This window comes from Harpia harpyja, chromosome 9, assembly GCF_026419915.1.
Source record: "Harpia harpyja isolate bHarHar1 chromosome 9, bHarHar1 primary haplotype, whole genome shotgun sequence".
In the NCBI taxonomy this organism is placed as follows: Eukaryota; Metazoa; Chordata; class Aves; order Accipitriformes; family Accipitridae; genus Harpia; species Harpia harpyja.
Genome location: NC_068948.1, coordinates 31984503 through 31998826, shown reverse-complemented (window position 1 = coordinate 31998826; position 14324 = coordinate 31984503). Strand labels below are relative to the sequence as shown.

Below are 14324 nucleotides of genomic sequence, written 5' to 3'. Positions count from 1 at the left end.
GAGCCGGCGACCGCCAGGGCAGAGCCAGGATCCCCCCATCCGCCAGGACAGCAGCTGCTGGAGGGACAGAGGCTGCATGAATCCCTGAGGAGCAGACAAGCACCGTCCAGCCTAGTCCGTGATCCTGCTGGCTGTGCCAGGGCCGTGCCGGGGGCCTGGGCAGAGTCCATCGGCTCCCAGCACCGCTATGCTAGAGCGGGGAGCTCGGGGCCTGGCCATGCCGCCGCTCCCGCGTCTCCACCCTCCCCACGGTCCCCAGCGGCACCACCACCTCCTCCGGCTGGCAGCTCTTGTTGAGCTCCACCACGCGTGGCACCACCGTCGACCAGCGATCTGCAGAGATGGCAGGAATTTGTCAGAGCCAGGAGCCTGTGGCTGCTCCCACCTTGCTGGTCAGCCCTGTGTCGCCCAGGCCCCAAAGCAAATCTGCTCTTGGGGCTCATCAGAGGCTGCAAGTAGCATCCCAAGGGATGCTCCCAGCCCACAGCACCATGCCTACCTCTCCGCAGCCGGCCCACGGTGTGGGACAAGCCATAGTACTGGTACGTGTCGCTCTTGCCCGGGTCCTCGCTGATGATGCCCAGGTTCTGGTTCCAGTGGGACCAGTTCACCTCGTCCACCCTGCAGGGAAGGTCAGACCCGGAAGGGCTGCACGGAGCGGCTGGGTGCCAGAGCGTCAGCTCCTGCATCCCTGCACCATCCCGCCACCAGTAATGCCACCTGGCTCCAGATTAGTACAAACTACCCAGCAAACGAAAGCACGGCCCCATCACCCCGAAATGCTGGTCGCTGCAGTGGGAGAGGCTCAGCTGCTCCCGATCCCCAGCTCCCAAGGGTGCCTGCCTTTACCTGAAGCACCAGCGGCGGTCAGGCGTCCCATCGGTGCCCTTCCCCACAGTGACCATCTCCCCCGAGCGGAAGGCTCTCCGCAGGAACACAGGGAAGGAGCGTTCGATGTCCAGGATGGTGGTGGCCCACTGCCGGGGACATCAGGGACCCCTCAGCCGCTTGGGAATGCGGGCATGGGAGTCCCTTGCCCAGGTGGTGCTGCTTTGATGGAACTTGGGGTGCTGCGGTGCTGCAGCCCCTCCCTGGCACAGGCAGCCCCGGGGTGGTACCTGCAGCTTCCAGATGTGCTTGCTCTCCTTGGAGACTTGGCCCACTGTCTCACCCATGAGAGCGATGAGCATGTTGAGGAGGAGCACAAAGGTGAGGATGATGTAGGTGACGAGGAGGATGATGAAGACACCAGGGTACTTGGCACTCTCAAGCATCTCCAGGTCACCCATGCCAATGGTGAGCTTAAAGAGGTCGAGCAGGAAGGTGCTGAAGGTCTGGCTGTCCCGGCAGGAGGGGTAGGTGGGCACCGTGCAGTTGGACTGCTCCTCGCCACAGGACTCACTGCTGGGACACGGGTTGAGGAGGGACACCAGAGCTGGGGGAGGAGGGACAGGGATGGCGAGTCCGTGGAGGCAGCAGCAAGGATGGGGTTCACAACGGGCCCCCACATGGCTCCACACTGGCCGAGCCCCTCTCCACCACAGGAGGAGGCAAAGGCTGAGCCTGCAGATGGGTAGGATGGAGCAGGGGCTCTGCAGACCCCTGCCATGCTGTGCCATGCCGTGCCACAGGGCTTGTCCTTCCCCTGAGCCCCAGCTTGCCAGCCAGGAGCCTACCTGACGCATAGCCGATCATGAAGAGCAAGTAGACCAGGAGGAAGCGGAAAAGGTCTTTGAAGAGGATCTGCAAGTGATGGAGAGTGGGGTGAGACGTGCTCGACCACAGTGCCCAGTTGTGTGCCCAGGCACCATGGCCGAGCCGTGCCGCAGAGATGATGACCGGGCTGAGAGCAGGGCATTGGTGAGCCACAAGAAACCCTAAAGAAAGCATGGAGGACCCTCCTTTTGGGCCACACATCCATAGGAGGACCAGCCCTGCTGGGGAAGGAGAAGACCCCTGACCCCGCCAGACCTTCTGGATCATGATGCTGTAGGTCCCCGTCAGCTTGAGCCCCCGGGTGAAGTACAGCGCATTCATCCAGCCCAGGACCAGCGCGAAGACCATGACGGCCAGGTACGCCTCAATGCCGCCCAGGTACAGCCCTGCCGTGACGATCACCAGCACCGAGTAGATGAAGCTGGAAGAGAGCCGGGGTCAGACCCTGCACCCACAGCCATTGTCGGCTACTGCCCCTTGCAAGCCTGGAGGTGCTGTGGCTTGGGGAGGCCCCAGGGGTTCCCCACGTACTAGAGCAGCTGGAAGGAGCCATCTATGAAGAAGGAGTTCACGCCTGGGCACTTCTTCATGAACAGATCTTTGATCTGGAGGAGAGAGGGAGAGGTTGGGGGGGGTCAGGGGAGCAAGCCCCTTCGCGGCAGGGTCCCAGTGTCCTGGGGGCATCATGGCAGGGGATGATGCCTCAGGACACGGGGCTGTTGCCCTCGAGTCACTCCTTGCATGGAGACCAGGAGGGCTCGGCCGTCCCACGGGAGGACCCCCAGCCTCGCCACACTGACGTTTGTGAAGAAGAAGAGGATGCCGGTGAGAAGGGTGATGATCTCCCCAGCCAGGCGCAGGTAGTCGACAGTGGTGATGTACGGGTAGGGAGGCTGCAGGGAAAGGACAGAGCTGAGCTGCTCCACCGTCCCAGGGCAGGCAGGGCTGCTTGGGGCAGAGACCCGGCAAACCCCACCCCTGCCAGGAGGTGCTGGCCCATGGGGCTGTGCCATGGTGACACGGGACTCACGGGGCCTTCCATGGGGCGGTAGTAGGCAACAAGGGTGAAGATGACCATGGCGCAGAGGTAGGAGACCACGCTGATGTAGAAGGAGACGGCCCCAAACTTGCGCCACTTGTCACGCAGCAGCTCGTTGATGGGCTCCACGGCCAACATCTCATGGCGGTTCTGGTGGGACACGGGCGCTGTCAGCGGGGACCCAGCCCCGTGGTCCTCCCGGTCCCCCTCCCCCCCGGTCCCTGTGCACCTCAATCTTGCTGTTGTAGACAAGGATCTCCAGCACGGACACCTCCTCCCCACAGGTGTCCAGCGAGGAGAGGTCATAGAGGGAGGAGTAGACGGGGCCGTACGCCCAGTCCTTAAACTTCCGTGAGAGGTGCCGGGCATCCTCGTCCGTGATCTCCCGTCTGATGATGTGCTGGAAGATCTACCGGAGGGAGGACCACTCGCCCGTGGGCAAACCCGCATCTGGCCCCCGCCTGCTCAGGACACCCTGCTCTCCTCCCACCCCACCCTAGGCAGCTCCCCTTCCACCGCTGTACACCCCAACCCACCCCCCTACAGCCCACGGGGGCCTGGGGTGCTCCTGGGGTGCAGGGACACCGTCGCAGCAGGCAGGCAGCCCCCCAGGATGCTGCAGCTTTTGCATTTTTAACGACCCCCCTGCCCGCACCACTGGAGGACGAGGGCAAGTCAGGGGAAAAGACAGGATGTATCGAGAGCCTCGGGTTAATTAGGGAAAGGTTAATTAGCCAGGTTAATAGGCTGCACATGCAGGTTTCTAGCATCATCTGCAGAGGGAAGCCATGCTGCTCGCTGCTGTCGGGGACGTGCACCAAGTGCGACATGGCTCAGCCAAGACCTGACGGGGCAGCGCGGCAGACGGATTGCAGCTCGGGGGGGGTCACCGTACCCCAATCTTGCCGGTCTTGGCAGCCATCATGAGGGGGGAGAGGCCATCGTTGTTGAGCAGCGCCTCCAGGTTGGTGTCGGGGAAGAGCTTGGCACACTTGACGAGGAGCAGGTCGTACATCTTGGTGACGAACTTGGTGTTCTCACGGGTGTTGTCGGCGATAGCGACCAGGGCGTGCAGCACGGTATTGCCACGAGAGTCCTGGCGCCGCAGGTCCGCCTGCTTGTGCCCGTTCTCCGTCAGGTAGTGCACGATGTGGGGCTGGTTGGTGCAGGCAGCCAGCGAGAGGGGCAGCTCGCCTGCAGGGACAGCACGCTGTCGTGACTCAGCCTGCCACTGGGGCATCCCTGGGGTGCAGGCGGTGTCCCCCAAGCAACCCACCGGCTCCCTCCCCACTCACCAAAGTAGAAGTAGCCGCCCTCGTCCTTGGGCTGGAAGAAGCGGCCGCGGGCCTGGGCATGCACATCTGCTCCCTTCTCCACCAGCAGCTCCACGTAGTGCTTGCAGCGGCGCTCAATGGCGATGTGCAGGGCTGTCTGACCTGCACCGCCGGCACCCGTCAGCCCCCCGTCTCACCCCACAACTTCCCCCAGGTCTCTGGCGTTCCCAGGGTACCTGCTGCTGCAGTCGCCAAGCCCCCCTGGAGCTTCTCAGCCTCCCTAGGGTCCTCGCTGCTTTGGTCCCCAACCTGCCAGCATCCTCCATCCTCCCCAGGGTCCCTGCTGCTCCGGTCCCCAAACCTCCCTGGGGTCCCCCATGCCCGGGCAGGTCTAGCAGCACCCCCGTGCCCCCCTACCTCGGTAGTAGACATCCCTGAAGGGCGAGTTGATGAACTCCCGCATGTTGCCCGTCTTCTCGGCGATGTCGAGGAGGAGGGGGATGGTGTCATTCCTGCCCCCGCTCAGGTTGAGCAGCGCCTTGGGCAGGCAGGTCTTCCCCGTGGAGGGCTCTGGGAGCAGAGGGTGCTGAGGGGGTGCCGGGGCGAGCCCACCAGGCTATGGGGGTGCCCAGCCCTGCACCCCCTGGTCAAATCCCCAGCTCCTCCCGGGCGCCGCACATCGCAGCCTCCCTGTGCCAGGGCTATGCATCACCATTCCCGAGGGGACACGGGGACCACTGGTGGCATGGCGCAGCCCCAGTCCCAGAGCAGAACCAGCCCCAGGTGCTCACCTCGAAACTCCTCATCCGTCAGGCGCTTCTTGTGGGTGAGGAGGAAGGAGAGGAGCCCGTCCAGGCCAGCCGGGGACCCCCGGGAGACGATATCGAAAAGGATGGGTCTGTTGAAGACCTTGAGGACGGGGGGCGGGTTGGGAGCCGGCGCCTTCATGCCCGCCGCCTGCTTCCTGCAGGAGAAGCGCCAGCACTGGGGTCCGGAGCCGCTGCCTCAGTTTCCCACCCATGGAATGAGCTTGAGGGTGCTTAGCTGCCACGGAAGGGCATGGGCAGCCGGGGGCACCCCCCAGCCAGGGTCGCCCATGGGGCCAGGGCAGCCTCCCCACCCACAGCAGCCCAGTTCTCCCAGCATCCCACCTCCCAGTATTGCCCACAGGGGCTGGTGGGCATCTTGCCAGCTCCCAGCTGGGTGCTGCAATATTTTGGGCCCCCAACCGTGCCCCTCCCAGCAGGGACGGGCCTCAGGTTCAGTCACGCTCCAGCGCCGTGGGCAAAGCCAGACCGGTCGGAGCAGTCAGCGGCAGCTGGACAACCGGCCAGCTCCGGGCACGGGGAATGGGGGGGGGAGGAGGATGGACGGCAGTTGCCCCAGCCAGGGGTCTCTGGGGCAGGGGGCACATGGGGCATCCTGGCGCCCTCCACCCACCTGCATCCCCCCCCACCCAAGGGACCTAGCCAGGCTGCACCCCTGGGGTGAGGACAGTGGCAGGGGGATACAGCGGCCGCCCCAGGTGCCCGGCACAGAGGGGCATTGTGTGCCCGGCCGCGGGCTGCCCCCCCCGGCTCCGGTTTCCTGGCGCGGGGAGGGTGGAGGCCCTCCTGAAAAGCCCTTTCATGCCGGGGAGCCAGACGTCCGCACCGGCCAGGGGAGCGGCCCGGCGCACAGAGCCTCTTTCACGGCACCGCCAAAGGGGGAAGGGGAGCCACGCTCTCGGCCCCACAGCACAGCGGGGCTGCAGACCCACGCCATGGCATGGCATAGGGCACCATGGCATGGCATGGGGCAGTGTGGCGCAGCCCAGCGCTGCCACTGGGCCTGGCTGGGAGCTGCTCTCTGTGTATGGCACCCCCTGCCCAAAGCACCCCAAAGGACCACCCAGAGAGCCACGAGGGGTCTGTCCCCATCCCCAGCTGCTGAGCATCCCCATACCCGTCATGTTGCACCCAGCGTGCCCTGGGTGCCCCCCCACCCCATCACTCCCTGCCAGCACCGGGGTGCATGGGCATCGCTGTACTCACTCCGCAACCCTCCTGCGCCAGCGCTTGTTCTCACTGGGGTGGTGGCGGTAGGTGCCATAGTCAAAGAGGGAGTCCATGGGGGCTTTCTTGGGTGCGGGGACCACAGCCGACTCATAGATGGTAGCCTCCAGCAGCTCCATGGGCTTCGGGGCGCCTTTCCGGAAAGCCCCATGGAATTTCATGCGGAGGTTTTGCTTTCCATCCCCAGCGCCGGGGGGGGCCCCGGGCTGCCTCAGCAGAGGATGGGGTGTCCTCGCTCTCGAACAGGTTGGCCAGCGAGGAGAGAGGGAAGGAGTCATTCTGGAGAGAACCGTCATCCCCCGGCCCCTCACCGGCATCACTGCCAGCAGCGCGTGGGGGGGTCTTCGGTATCTGCCATGCTCCCTGGCCAGGGGGACAGGCACGAGCAGCCTGCCTGCGCGGCTGCAACCCCCAGCTCTTTCCACGAGAGTGGGAGACCTGGCAGAGGAAAATCCACTGTCATCCCCAGATAACCCCTGTCCCTCCCCATCCTCTCCCACGGGGCACCGTGCCCCCACGTGGGAGCAGATCCCACGCCGACCCTGGCAGCTGTTGGGGCCAGCGAGACCCCCTGCAGCCCAGGGTCTCCCAGCCGCTCCTGCCTGCCCTGACTCTCCTCAGTGCCCACCTACCCAGCCGTGGGGACCCCTCACCTCTGCAGAGGCCCCACCGGCTGTGGTGCTGCTGGCTTCAAAGCGCAGCTGTAATGGGCAAGGGCGAGCCCGGCCCCGCTGCCTCTCCCCACTGCGGTCAGCTTGGGTGCAGCCCAGGACAGGGCACAGAGCAGACCCTGTGTGCTCCGATCTGCCGCCCAAGGAAAGAAAACATTCCTGGGATACACCCCGCTCCCGGAGAAGCGCCCAGAGGCAGCAAGGAGCTGCTGCTGCAGCGGGGCTGGGAGCAGGGCTGGGGCTGGTCCTCGATGCCCCACCACTCCTGCAGCCTTGGGGGGCTCGGTGGGATCTGGCTGTGGGAGCCGGCGGTGCCGGCACGGCCACGCTGGGCACCGGGAAGGGGACGGACGCAGCATGGGGAGGTTGCAGCCTGTGGGTGCTGCCTGGTGGGAGCAGCGGTTAGGGACAAGAAATTATGGGTTTAGGTTACCCAGAGGAAACAGGGCTGCAGGAGAGCCACGCTACCAGCACGGACAGCAAAGGACTGCACCATGGCACGGGAACCACCACGCCCTGCCTGCCAGGTCCCTCTGGGCAGGCGGTGCTGGCAGCGGCACGGACAGGCAGGTGAGTGACCCTGGGTTGTCCCCCAGCCCCGCTTTCCACCAAAACACACCCACAAAACACAGCAGTGTTAAGGCTCAGCCCAGCTCCTGCCTCGGGGGAGCTCAGCCCTCCCTGCGGGTCCCGGGACAGAAAAAGCAGCCGGGAAACGTATCATTTGCTGCTGGGCTGCAGCTTTGTACAACGAGCCATAATGGCAGGCTGGGCCCTCCCGGGACGGGCAGGGATCTCTGTCGGATAACGTGCTTCTAATTAGGCAGCGTGTCCCACAGCTGCCCATGGCAGCCCCACGGCGGGGGCCCACGATGCTCCCAGGGACATGGGGGGGATGAGGGCTGCAAACGGCCCCGAAATCCTGCAGCAGTGGGGGGATCCCAGGCAGCAGTCCCCTCCTCCCTACTGCCCTGGGGGACACCCAGCAGGGACAGTGCAGCCCCGGGAGACACAGGGCGAGCCGCAGAGCTAACACGGTTTCTCCTCTTTGCTGACTTTCCTGCCATCGCCCTCCCTGCAAGAAATTCCACAAGCACCTGCCAAAGCCCGCAGGTCCCACACCCTGACCCCGGGCAAACACGGGCCCTCGCACGGCCATGTTTGTCCTTGGACAACAGAGAAGAGGGGATTACCAAGCACGCTGACCCTGCGGGCTGCGCAAGGGGACGGACCGCCAGACCCCTCTGAGCTGCATTGGGAATCCCAGCCCCAGACAGGCACAGCTTTAGGGAAAAGCCCAAACATGGTGCGGGCTGTCACATGCGGCTGGAGCCCAGGGCAGAGCCAGGGAGCCACCGGCACAGGATATGGTTCCCTGTAGGAAGCAGCTGAGGACATTGGCCAGGGGACTCGGCCGGGCAGCAGACAGCCCCGGGGATGCCCAGGGAGACACGGGGCAGAAGTGAGGGGACAAGAGGAAAAGGCAGGTGGGGCCGGGAGCCAGCGCTGCCGCCAGGGACCGTGCAGGAAGCTCACGTCGGAAACGACGGGCTCGCTGGCTGGTGCTGTCAGCCCGGGCGCTCCCACGGGTCCAGCTGCTGCCAGGAAAGGTGCTGTCAATGGGGTTTTATTTGGCTTGTTCGTTATTTGGGTTTTTTATTTTTCAGACTTCCTCACCCCATGGAATAAATGAGTCGGCGCAGCTCACCGCGCGCTGAGGCATGGCTCTGGCTCTCCCACCCAACGCAAACCCTCCCGCCCGCTCCCCCACGTGTGTTCCCACCTCTCCCCAGCTTTCCACCAAGTTACCTCCCAGCCAGACCAGTATCCCCAGTTAGTCTCCCACTCCAGCCCACCGTGGGGGCATGGACACCGGCACCAACACCAGGATGTGCCGGGGCATGCCCTGGGCGGGTGGCAGGGAGGATACCCCATTAGCAGGTGGTTAAAGTGTTCCTCAAACTAAAGCGCGAAGGGCTCTGGGTAAGAATGAATCACTGAAACCACACCGCAGTGTTCATGTCCAGCCCCGGTGGAAACACTCATCCGGAGTGAACCAGCCACCTTCCAAAATAAACCGCACTGCCGGGACCGCGCTCACCTGGGCGAGAGCCGTGAACTCCCCGTGGTCCAAGGGATGACTTTCAGAGCCGTTGGTGACCCCCTCCTCAAAGGTCCCTGTGGGAACGCACCTGGCCCCTCACCCTCGAAGCAGTGAGACCCCAAATTGGCCAGACAGGTCAGGACCCCACAGTGCCAGGGGGTCTGCACCCTGCCTGGCCCACCTCGGCCTGCAGCCCTGCCCTCGCCCCGGGGGTTCCATCCTGCCCCAGTCCCCGTGTCCCATCCCGGGGCTCCATCCTGCCCCGGTCTCCTCCCACCCCGGGGCTCCATCCTGCCCCGGTCCCCGTGTCCCACCCCGGTACCTGCGTCCCGGCCCCCGCCACGGTCGTGCCGCCCCCCGTTTTTGCGGGACCCCACGTCCCGTCCCCCCCACCCCCCGGCTGCCCGCTCCGCTCCCGGCCCGTACCGCGGCACGTCCCGCGAAGGGTCCCGCAGGCTCCGGCGCCGGGGAGTCGCCGCGGGGCCCGTCCCGGAGAACGGCCCCTCCCCGGTCCGGCACCGGGGGCGGGAGGCACCGGGACCCGCCTGCGGGAGCGGCCCCCGCCCGCCCCCTCCGCTCCGCTCCTGCCGGCACCCGGGCACCGGCACGGCCCGGAGCAGCCCCGGAAACCCCTCCCCGAAACAGCCCCCCACCAGGAACAGCCCGCCCAAACACCCTCCTTGAAACACCCTTCCTGAAACAGCCCCCCCCCCAGGAACAACCTCAAAACGCTCTCCCAAAACAGCCCCCCCAGGAACAGCCTCCCAGAACAACCTCCCTGAAACAGCCCCTCAGGAACAGCCCCCCAGAACAACCTCCCCGAAACAGACCCTCCAGGAACAGCCCCCCAAAACACCCTCCCCAGAACAACATCCCTGAAACAGCCCCCCCCAGGAACAGTCCCCCAAAACACCCTCCCTGAAACAGCCCCCCAGGAACAACCTCAAAACACTCTCCCCAAAACAGCCCCCCCAGGAACAGCCCCCCAAAACACCCTCCCTGAAACAGCCCCCCAGGAACAACCTCAAAACACTCTCCCCAAAACAGCCCCCCCAGGAACAGCCCCCCGAAAGACCCTCCCCAAAACAGCCCCCCGAAACACCATCCCTGAAACACCCTCCCTGAAAGAGCCCCCCCCAGGAACAGCCTCAAAACACCCTCCCCAAAACAGCCCCCTACCAGGAACAGCCCCGACACAGTCTCCCCAAAACAATCCCTCCCCAAAACAAGCCCCCCAGGACAACCTCCCTGAAACAGCCCACACACAGAAGAGCCCCCAAAACTCTCCTGAAAACAGCCCCCCCCAGCACAGCCCCCAAAACACCCTCCCTGAAACAGCCCCCCCCAGGAATAAGCCCCGAAACAGCTGCCCAGGCCGAGGTTACCGTGAGTTTTTATTAAATTTTGCCTCCCTGCCCCACCAACATGGGGCTCGGCAGCACTGTAAGGCGGTCGGTGAACAAGGCAACACGTGCTCCCACAAACACCGTGTCAGAACAGTCCCCCGGCTTCAGCCGGTGCAGCCGTCCCAGCAGAGGGGACTTGCTCCCACGCAGGCACTGGAGGAACTGGGGGTCACTGGGGAAAATCATCAGCTCCTCCGCCACGGGCATCGTTGGCATCATTCGGGAAGTTTCTCACTCAGGTGCCGATCGGGCGCCCGTCAGCACGCGGCAGGTACCAGGCGCAGCGCAGCCGAGGGTGCAGCGGTGCAGTCCAAGAGTCAAGGTAGCATCAGCGGGACACTGCCGCCAGCCGCGCTTCATTCCCCGTACCGCAGTAGACACAAACCCGGTGGTTAGGACTAGAAACACTTGTTTTTCCTCTTTAGTACAAAAGCTTGAGAAATCCTACGATAACATGGGGTACAATTGTTTTATTGCCATATTCTCAATAGAAAATGAATTTTTTTTTTTTTTTTAAGAAAACAGGTTATCCACTGCAGATCCAGAGGAGAATCAAAGTCGCCTGACAGCCGGGAGCAGCCCTGGCTGCCTCAGTGATTAAAGACACAGGTAGCACCCATCACACCTTATTTCAGCCCTGCCAGTCCCGTGCAAGCCTTAGGCTTTGTAGCTCAGCTCGGCGTTCATCTTTGTGTACATCTCATAAATCGCATCCAGGATGGGAGTGACCCTCGAGAGAAACTGATGAATCTTCTCTATGCTTTCCTCCTCTTTGACGTCTTTACCCTTCTCTAATGCCTTCAGCAAATCCGATTTGTACGGAAGAGCATAGACTGAGCCCTGTAAAACAGGGGAAGAAGCTGTAAGGCTCCCACAAACTCAAAGTCCTCCCCATTCCACATGTAGGACCCTGGTTTGGGTTGTTCCTGTGCACCTCTGAGTGCTCAGGAACAACCTTGGGGATGGTGGCTGGACAAGCCACCCTCGGAGAAGCAGGGATGTGCAGAGAGGGTCCCCTGGAAATACTGCTCAAAATAGATCAGCAGCTTCCCATGTTTCCTAGCCTTTGTTCCTCTAAAGCACATCACTTCTCGGGGCAACTAACGGAGCAACTGGGCTTAAAGAAAGGCTGCTTTCCTCCATGGAGACGGGAATGCTCACCATGAACAGCTTCTGCAGCATCCAGCCGTGGTATTTCTTCAACGCGATCTCGTAAGCCTTCATGGCATTCACCCGGATGAGGTTCGGATGCTCCTCGTCCCGCTCGCCGTCGGAGATGCTCTGCAGCAACACCAGCATGAACTTCAGGCCCCTGTGAGAAGAGCAGAGGTGATGGGGGGGTGGGGAAGGGCATGCTGCTTGCCAGCCTCCAGCAAAGCACCCCCCAAGCCTGGTGCATATCCAGGCTCCTCCCAAAAACCCACTGCCCTGGCAGCACACCCCCCTCGCAGAGCTGATGCCTGCCCCTGCATATTCCTGCTCCCCAAAATGCAGCACCCCATGCTATCCCAGCCAGACCCAGCCCAAAGGGACCAGCCAGATCCACGCTCTCCGCAGCAGGCTCTGGCCAGCGTTCAACGAGCTCCCCACGTGCCGGGACACAGCCCGGAGCACCAACACCATGAGTCACCTTTTCAACCACATCAGCGCCAGCGTCGCACCCGTCTTGGGCCAGGCTGAGCCATGCATCTCCTTCTCCACCTCCAGGATGTTCTGCAGCGTTTTGAACTTGGCAGGGTTGGAGTCGTAAACCGCCCGGATTTTCTGAGGGTAGAGAAGGCAGGGTTGGCTCCCGGGAGCTGCCGGGTAGAGCGGCAGCAGGCGGCACCGGAGAGCAGCCGGGCTGGAGCTTACGGCTGCGGTGTGGGGAAAATGTGGTGCCTGCAGCGAGCACCGTGGCCACTAAACGGTGCTTTCGCCAGTGAACCCCATTAACAAACACACGCGACTGAGACGAGCCGCCGCTGAGCCTGAAAGCCCCCATGGGAAGAAAAGCCCTTTTAAAGGCCTCCGGGTCTTGCCTCTCAAATCCCACAGCATCTCTGCCTGGGGGTTCACCCCCGCCCCGAGCCCTCCTGCGTCCCTTCCTACCTTGATATTTCCAGTCAGGTCTGCTTTGACTGGCGAGTAGACGATGGGAGTCCCCAGGCAATCTGTGGAAACATGGAGAGAGGACTATTAGTCTTTAGGGGACACGGGAGACACAGCAAAGTCCTGAGCCGTAAACAACAGGTTTCACCTTAACCGCAGCCAAGACACCGAGACATGCACCAGCAAAGGGCTCTTCAGGCTTCGCACATGGCCCCGCCAGCCACCCTCTGACCCCCGGCTCCAGGACACGGCCCCGATGTGATGGTCCGGAGTGATGTGACAGACACAGGACCCTCTCTGCCCGCGTCCTGCCCGGTTGAGCCCTGCCACGCCACCATCACACAATAGCTGACATTGTGGATGGCAGCGGGATGGCGCAGGCATCGTGGCATGAGGGTGGCCGGGATGGCATGCACCCACAGTCCCAGCAGCGCCTGCTCCATCCCTGACACGGGGTGAGAGGTGGCGGGTGGGATCCGTAGGCCAGCCGGGAGCTGCCCACCCCGGAGCGATGCCTCCGGCCGGGGCGTACTGGGGGAAGGCGTCCGGGCCCTGGCGTCGGGATGTTTCCCAACGGGGGTTGCTCGGCGGGTTTGACAGGACCGTGATGCAACCCTGGTCCCGCCAGGCTGTTTCCCCGGGAGAGCACGAGGCACCGGGGGGGGGCGGGGAGCAGCCGGGCCCGGGGCTGAGCACCGACCGGGGGTCCAGGACCAGGAATGGGGGGACGACCCAGAACCGGGGGACCCCTAGGACTGGGGTGGGGATACCCGGACCGGCGGGACCCGAGGCCCTCTGCCCGCACACGGTCACAGACGGGCGCGGCGGCGGGGCCGGTACTGGGCCGGGCCCTGCCGCAGCTCCCGCCCCCGCGGACGGCCGGACCGGGCTCACCGAAAAAGGGCGGCAGGTGCGCCACAGCCTCCAGGAAGGGCAGCGTCTCGATCTGCTTATCGGCCGGCAGCGGCTTGAACTCGTGCTCCAGCAGCAGCGCCATGGCCTGGCCCGGCCCGGCCCGGCCCTCACCGCTCCGCACCGGGACCCGCACCGGGACCGGCCCCACCGCCCGACCTGGCAGCGCGCTTCCGCCGCGCCCCGCCCCCGCCGCTCCGACCAATGACCGTGCACCGCCCACCCGCCCCACCGCCAATCGGGGCGTGGCGGCGGGCCTAGAGGGGCGGTGGGGACGGTGTTGAGGGGCGGGGCTTTGCTCCCCTCAGGGCCTCCTCAGGCCCAGGCCCGGGCCCGGCCGGTTTGGGCGTCCGCCTGCCCTCACCTCACCCCGGTTCATCACCCGCTGCGGCCTGCTCCGGGCCTCACGAGCGCCTGCAGGCCCTGCCCCGGTAGCGGCGGGGCGAAGGGGGGGAGGGAAATCGGATCTTCCCCCACCGCGGTTCGTTCCTCCCCTGGCCGGGTGCAGTATTCCTGGCTGGTGGTTGTTAATTATTTAGGGGAGATAAATTTTTGATCGGGAGCAGATGGTTCAGTTAGCGGGGCCTTGGCCTGCGCTGGGAAAACAACCCAACCCAAAGCCGAACGTGGGAGTGATTAATTAGTGATTAATTTTAAAGGACACCGAGCTCTGTCCAGGCAGGGTGAGCTTGCCCTCCCTGCAGTGGGAGAGGGAATGGGGACGTTGGGGTATGGGGAGGGGATTTACCCGTGACAGAGCCCCAAATCTGGTGCTTTTACCAGCTATTCTGGAAAAACGGGTTGTGGGGCGATACCCATCTTCGGCTCACGCAGAAGGTGCCAGCACAAGGCCGAGGCTGGGAGCCGCGTGTCACTGGCGGTGGCACACGCTGGGGGGGGCCTCCGGCTGCCACCTCCGCCAAGCCGGTGCCGGCTATGCCTGCACCCGGTGTCCCTGGGTGCTCGGCACATGCTGGGTCAGCCAGGAGCTGGCCCGGTCGGGGTTTGGCACGGGACGAGCTTCTGCAGGCCGTGCCAGGCCGGTGTTGCTGCTGAG

General features: G+C 64.2%; 2 protein-coding genes across 2 annotated transcripts; both read right to left on the bottom strand.

Annotated features, from left to right (window-relative positions):
• Window positions 1-42: 42 nt before the first annotated feature.
• On the bottom strand, window positions 43-6456 carry TRPV4 (transient receptor potential cation channel subfamily V member 4). Its single transcript, XM_052797989.1, is given in 17 exon segments — window positions 43-333; window positions 500-621; window positions 850-977; window positions 1119-1435; window positions 1677-1743; window positions 1972-2137; window positions 2248-2321; window positions 2517-2609; window positions 2747-2905; window positions 2985-3164; window positions 3651-3949; window positions 4051-4191; window positions 4447-4599; window positions 4821-4993; window positions 6063-6280; window positions 6282-6416; window positions 6418-6456. Coding segments are annotated over 17 exon segments (2592 nt in total). The 5' UTR covers window positions 6442-6456; the 3' UTR covers window positions 43-190.
• A 3779-nt stretch (window positions 6457-10235) lies between these two features.
• Window positions 10236-13444, bottom strand: GLTP (glycolipid transfer protein). The gene is made up of 5 exons (XM_052797994.1): window positions 13250-13444; window positions 12356-12417; window positions 11895-12028; window positions 11426-11576; window positions 10236-11104 (listed from the first exon to the last, which is right to left on the bottom strand). The coding sequence occupies exons 1-5, from the start codon at window positions 13350-13352 to the stop codon at window positions 10922-10924; spliced, it is 633 nt and encodes a 210-aa protein (XP_052653954.1). The 5' UTR covers window positions 13353-13444; the 3' UTR covers window positions 10236-10921.
• Window positions 13445-14324: the final 880 nt, after the last annotated feature.